This window comes from Canis lupus, chromosome 27 (genome assembly GCF_011100685.1).
Source record: "Canis lupus familiaris isolate Mischka breed German Shepherd chromosome 27, alternate assembly UU_Cfam_GSD_1.0, whole genome shotgun sequence".
Taxonomy (NCBI): domain Eukaryota; kingdom Metazoa; phylum Chordata; class Mammalia; order Carnivora; family Canidae; genus Canis; species Canis lupus.
The window spans coordinates 43482492-43489253 of NC_049248.1; the positions used below are offsets into that span (position 1 = coordinate 43482492).

Here is a 6762-nt window from a genome sequence, read left to right on the forward strand (position 1 = left end):
TGTGTGGCCTTGGGCAAGTCACTTAACCTCTCTGTGCCTCAGTTTCCTCATCTGTAAAATGGGGATAATAATACTGACCTACCTCACAGGGGTGTTGTGAGGCTTTAACTAAATGTTTTGTAACGTGTTTTGAGATACAGAGGCAAAGGCACTAGGGAAGGGCCAAGTATTATTTGGACTTAAGGAAGATGAAATGGTACATAAATGCTGCTATTCTGAGAGCCATTTTAAACTGCACTGCTCCAACCACCCCCGCTTCTCATCACCAGGACAGCAGGTCGAGAAAATGTCTTTCCTTTCACTTGCTTCTGGGGTTTGTGATTATTCTAGACACTTAATTTCTTCCCCTTGCTGTATCTCCTCCTTCCCTCACCCCCTCGACTTGTTCCCTGTTCCGTTTACGCGGAAATGGCAGAAATGCTTGAGAAATGAGAATGCATAAGTGGATTGGAAGTTTATAGTCTGAAATTTCAATTTTACTTTGTACTGTACATCTTTTTACTTTAGAATTTGCAATAAAGGGTTACGTCAATCTTGTTTTCAACTCTCCTCTTGGACTGGCCTGTCTTTCTGTCATTGTTCTCACACCCAAGCCCCTCCACCCCCCGGGGTGCATGGGGAGCCGAGCTCTCCCACCCGGCCAGACCCCCACAGCTGTCCTCTTTGCCTTCCCTGTGGCAGGGGACGGAGTCGGAGGGCTCACCCAGGCCCGGCTCCCCGGATGGGCAGGGGGGCCCCAGCCTCCCAGGTGGGTGGGACAGGTTGGGGCTGGGGTAGGGTGGGGGTCACTGCCCCCTGCGGGAGGTCTGGCCTGAAAGGGGAGAGCAGCTTGCAGGCAGCAGCCGCTGCAGGCGGGGACACGCTGGCTGTGCCACCCTGCACACTGCAGCCGGGCCTCGGGGTGAACTGCAGCTCCACGTCTTGCTCTTGGTCTGGCCTCACCGGTCACAGGTCACTCCGTGGAGTTCAGCTTTCGGCCCAGGCAGCTCCGGTTCAAAGCCCCGCCTATGCCACTAGCTACGTGGCCGGTTTCTTCCCGTGCACCGGGGGTGGGGGGGGTGGAGGGGGGGGTGTGCACGCCGGCTTTCCTCGGCCCCAAAGACCGCAGGGGCCCCTTGGCGCGGGCCTGGCAGAGTCCGCGCTCACTCAGCGCGAGCTGCCGGTGCACGAGTTTCTGCGAGGGACGGAGGCGCGAGCTGCGAGCGGGAGGGCCGGCCTGCGCCCCGGTACGCGGGCACCCAGCCCCCCTCTCCCACGGGCGGCCCCGCGGGCGATGCGGCCGCTTCCAACAAACCGACGCCGGCTCCCCGCTTTGTGTATCTCCAACGTTTATGACCCTGCGAAGGCCGCACGCGGCCGGGCTGCGCTCCCGGTCACAGCCGGGGACACGGGGGCGAGGGGGCGCGGCGCCCCGGTGCAGCCCAGGCCCGCGGCGGCTCGAGCGGCCCCGCAGGCAGCAGCGGCCTCGCCTCCCGCCCGCCGCGCGCCCGGGCCGGCCTGCGCCGGGGAGGCCCGGGGTCGGGGCCGGGGCCGGGGCCGGGGCCGTCGCCGCCCGTGAGCCACAGCGTGAGCGGGATGAGCAGCGCCCCCGCGCCCAGCGCCCCCACGAAGCCGGTGGCCAGGCCGAGCGCCAGGGGCCCGACCCAGCCCGCCGGACTGCGCGCGTACGGGGCCTGCGGCAGGCGCTCCACGATCAGCTGCAGCGCGTCCCAGTCCGGCTCCGGGAGCGCGGCGCGGCGGGGGCGCGGGGCGGGGGCGGGGCCGGGGCCGGGGGCGGGGCCTGAGGCCGGGCGAGGGGCGGGGCCGGGGCCGGGGCCGGGGCCGGGGCCGGGGCCGGGGCCGGCGGGCGGCCCCGGGTCGCGCAGGCTGGACTTGCGCAGCTGCAGCGTCGCCTGCTGGTGCAGGTTCTTGCCCAGCTCCCGGGCCACGTCGGGGCGGCCGCTGCGCCGCAGGGCCCGGGCCACGCGGTCCCAAGGCAGGGTCGAGGCCTCGTCCACCAGCCAGGCCGCCAGCGCCTGCCGGCAGCCCTCCGACTCCCCCGCCGGCTCGGCCGCCGCCCGCCGCGCCCGCGCCCGCCCCCGCCGCAGCCACCGCCACCGCCACCGCCCGCCGGGAGGCGCGGACGTGGGGCCCGGTGTCCGGGGGCGGGCCAGCCGGTCCTCGGAGAGCCGGGCCAGCTCGGCCTCGACGTCCGGCTCCGGAGTCTTCAGGAGCGACTGGAAATGGTCGCACTCCTCCGGGGTCAGCAGCTCGGCCAGACGGACGGCCGCGTGGGGGCCCATGGCGTCCAGGGTCCCCGCCGGGCCCAGCGCCCAGCCCCAGAGCGCCAGCGCCAGCGCCAGCGCCAGCGCCCGCGCCGCCATCGCCCCGCCTGTGCTCACCGCCGCGCCCACTGTGGCCGGAGGAGCTCCGAACGCCCGCGGGTGGGGGCGGGGCGGGGCGGCCGCGGGGTGGGGGCGGGGCGGGGTGGGGGAGGGGCGGGGCGGGGCAGCCACGCGGGGCCCCCCAGCACCCGGAAGCCAGAGCTGAAAGCAATTGCGGGTGGGGGTGGGGGTGGGGGGACACCCGGTCCCCCGGGAGGCTGGGATCCCCGGCCCTTGTATGGAAACACCTGCCTGAGGCCGGGCGCCCGTTGCCAAATCGTCCACTTCGGTGACGATGCATTTACCAGCCCTCAGCTCCGGCACAGGCCCTCGGCCCCTCGCCCCCCGTCACCCAGCGCCCGATCCCCACCTCTCTGGCTGAAGACCAAACGCTTAGAGACCCAGTGACGCCCGTCCTCCCGCAGGTGCCTGCGCACCCTCACCCCTGGATAAGGCTCGCCCTAGGCGCCCCCTCCGCCCACCAGGGCCCCACTCGCCAAGCCTGCCTCTGGCTCTCCTTTGGATCTTGGCCTGCAGCCTCCTGGGGAAGCCCCCTGGCCCCGGTGCCCTCACCCCTGCAGTAGGCGGCCCCCTCCTCTGCTCCTACTGCCCCTCCTGCTGCAGCTCCGCCTTCCTACTGTCCCCTCCTTTGGGCCCTAAGGTCCACCTGTAGCAACTAGTGCAAAGCAGGTGTTGAGTGAAGATCCGTTGGCTCAGTGTGTGAATTCTTAACATGGGACTCAGGCCCTGTCCACTCGTGACCTTCATCTCGGCCTCAGCTCTTCACCGGGCCGGTGGGCGGGAAAGGTCCCCAGGAGGCAGGGCTGCACGCCCAGTGATTCCTCCAGCCTCTCCCCTCAGCCCCTGCCGCACCCCTGCCCGCACTCCCCACCCTGAACAAATCACACCTATGGCACTTTCAGGCCTCCCTACCCGTCCAGGAAGTTAGGGACACCCCGCCACCTCCTCCCCACGGCACACCAGGGTCCGGGGCTCTCGCGGGCACTCTTGAGCTAACCTGTTTGGGTTTTGTTTCTGGTTTCAAGGGAGCCTTTGCATCCTCCACTGGGACGTTGGTCTGGAAATTGATAAATTGAAGGACTTACCCAGCATTTGTGTCTGCCACATACCAAGTACTCTCCCAGATGGGAGCACATGAAATTTTTATGTGGGGTCCTCCCCCCGCGCCCCGGGCAGCTTGATCCGTTTATTATCAGGTGATCCATTTGTGAGCTCTCCTCACGGCCTGTCGCGGGCACGGTGGCCGTGCTTCCCATCCCCGTGTCCTCAGCGCTACACCCACAGGGTCCGCACAGGCGAGGTGCGTGATAAACCCACTAGGGCGTCGGGGAGCTCCGGGCCCCCAAGGGCCACGAGGGTTGGCGTCGTGGAGTCCCGGGCAATGCCCCGGAGCCCCCGCATCCAGGCTCGCGGCTGCTTCTCCCCGAGGAGAAACTGCTTGCTGGGCAGGCTCTCCCCGAGGGCTGGCCCGGCCCCCTGGACGCCCAGGGTGCGCCTAAGGCCTGAGCCCACACGCGTGGGCGCGCACCGCTCCCCACGGCCTCTGCGGCCTGGGCGGCTATTTGGCTTAGAGCATCGAGGACCTCCGGAAGCTGCGGCCCCACGCCTCCGACAGGCATCGCCTCCGACAGGCATCGCCTCCGACAGGCATCTCCCAGGCATCTCCGTAAGCCGTTTCAGCAGGATCTTCCTTCCCGGTTTCCTCCGGCTCTCAGCGAGTGAGGAGCTGGCAGAGCGTGGGACTTGGGGGGCGCTGGTGGGCAAAGGGTCCCCCGTGACCCCTGGAGACTGTCCGCCGACCCTGCCCTCCCCCTTCCCTCCCTCCCTCCCTGAATCTGGTCTTGGCTCTAGCCAACAAGGGCTGCTGGCCACATCCTGAGTGCCCCTTCCCCTTCCACCCCCCCTTCTCCATGCATTCATTTCTTCCTCCATTCACTCATTCACCAGACACGTGAGCCCTTCTTTCCCCTCCTACTCTGAGACTCCAGAGACACGAATCAGCCCCAATTCTGAGCCTCTGGGAGCTTAGAACTGCAGGGAGGCCTCCCCTACCCTGGGGCTTTTCACCTGCCCGTGCCTGGGAGCCACTTGCGGTCCCAGAATGAGTAACAGGAGTCCCCAAGTAAAGGACTAGAAGCGCCCACAGGGCCACCCCCATGGCAGACCTGGATGCATGCCCAGGCATTCCCCAGAGGGCCCCCCACATCCTGATGCCCCCCAAGAAATCCTCTGGAAACCACATGTCATCGCTTTAATACTGTGTAATACTTTCTTTTAAAATACAGTCTCTTCTGAGGTAGACAGACCACAACTGCAGAGCATCGTCAGACAGGAGATAAATACGTCCATGTACAACACGCAGCAAAATGAGGTAGAACTGGTTACAGCTGGAGGAGAGGACCCCAACCCCAGGCTGGGTAGAGAAGAGGAGGGCCAGCTTGCCAAGTCTGCCCTCCCCCAACCCCTGCCCCTGGATTCTTTGGTATGCCCCCCCAGCACTGCCGGAGCTGGACCTGCCCTCCCTCCCACCCGCCCAGTGCCCACGAGGTAGGTGCTAGTAGCCTGGGGCTGTCTCCTTGTGCAAAGTTCCCCAAGGCCAGTAGAGGCGGCGGTGGCGGCCCTGGGTCTCCGTGAGCTCCTCCCGCGACGCCCAGCTGCCTGCCTCTTGAAGGGAAGGCTGGGATCCCAACCCCACCTCCCCATGCCCTCCATCCCCCCCCCACATACACACACCTGAGAGAACCTCCTCACGCCCTGCTCCCCAAGGGCCCTTCACGGCAGCGCCCACTGCCTGCGAGGCACCAAAGCCCTGCAGCCAGCCAGCTCCGAGGGGAGGGGGCCCTAAAGACCGAGGAGGAGGAGGGAGAAACAGCAGCCTTCCCGTTAGCACCCCTAGGCCCGCACAGGCCCTCAGCACCTTGGCACCTGAAATGTCCCCCATGGACACCTTTCCAGCTGGGAGTGGGAAATGGTACAGAGACTGTAGGAGCTATATGGGCGGGCGAGCAGGGGAGGGGGGAGACAGGAGGGGGCTGAGGACGTGCACCCTACTTCGGAGCAAAGGTCAGAGTTGTGAGATGGGCTCCCTGAGGGGGAGAGAGACAGGCTGAAGCCCCACCAAGGGAAGGCTGCTGGGAAGGGGAGGAACACTGTTCTCACAAGGAAGGGCCCCCAAGCCTGGCTTCTGGTGCAAAGTTTGGGTGGGAAACCCCCAAGGTCAGGGAAAAACAGTGTGCCCGTCTCCTTCACCCTCTGGCAGCCCCCGAATCCCCCAAGCTAGGACCCTGGGGTAGTGAGAGAGGGTTCCTCTGTAACGGGTGCCCGCTCCTCCTTGGAGCCCCCCCACCCACAGGGAACCTGAGGCTGTAGTCGGGTGTGTGCCCACCCAGACCCGTGGCCACACCGGCTTCTCTCTGGAGGGAACACTCCTAACACGCGTCACACTGGACCGCTGCCGAGGGAAGGAAGGACCGCGTGAGACGGCCTCTGGGGGGCCTTTCTGCCCAGGGCACCTTCCCGCTCGGGCCCTCTCTTTCTGGATCTGGGGCGGAAGAGGGGGCAGGGAGCATCCCTCGGGATGGCCCTAAACAGAGAACACTAGCTGGGGGATGGGGCTCAGGAGGAGCGCAGCAGGACCACCTACCTCTTCTCGCAAATCCCACAAACCACTCCCTACGCCCCTGCCTCCAGCCTGACCGGGGAGGAAGCCCTAGAAATACATTCCGCTTCTGTCCCAGGAAGAGCAGGGGTTTCAGCGGGGCTCTGGGTCTTCCTGTCCCCTTCCCCACAACCTTCACTGTCCGGGACTTCTGGGAGCATTTGCTCCCTGGGCAAGGGGGTGGGGGGGCGGGGGCAGGGAACACGCAGGAGAGCAGCCAAAGTCTAACATTCTTTCTGAGGTCAGTTTCTTCCTGAGTTGTCAAAATAAAACGAAAAACAGCAAATTCTACACATCTTACAAAAATAAGAGGCCTAAAATATTAAACAAGCTACATTTCTGGGATTTCCCCCTCAAAACAAACAAACAAACAAAAACCCTTCTTTGGGTGTTTTTTTTCCTTTTCTTTTTTTTCTTTTTTCTTTTTCTTTCTTTTTTTTTTTTTTGCTAGCCCTCCCCCCGCAAGACCCAAGGATACAGCTGGGTGAGGGATAACGGGGTGGGAGGGAACTCCCCAGCCCCTCCTCCTCGGCCCCTGGACTTCTAGATCTCCTGCCAAGGGACGGACACTGCATTCTTTTGAATGAGAAGGACCAAGAGAAACAGGCTGGAAAGCAAGGGATGGGGACAGGAGCACGGGGGTGATGGATGGAGAGCCGGGGAAGGGGGGAGCGGAAGGGAAACAGGGCCAGGGCCAGCGAGCGAGGAGGTCAGTGACAG

At 64.8% G+C, this 6762-nt stretch overlaps 1 protein-coding gene across 1 annotated transcript; it reads right to left on the minus strand.

Annotated features, from left to right (window-relative positions):
* Positions 1-1373: 1373 nt before the first annotated feature.
* On the minus strand, positions 1374-2363 carry TMDD1 (transmembrane and death domain 1). The gene is made up of 2 exons (XM_038577927.1): positions 1862-2363; positions 1374-1780 (listed from the first exon to the last, which is right to left on the minus strand). Exons 1-2 carry the CDS (start codon positions 2361-2363, stop codon positions 1374-1376), a joined length of 909 nt encoding a protein of 302 aa, XP_038433855.1.
* Between the last annotated feature and the right edge of the window lie 4399 nt (positions 2364-6762).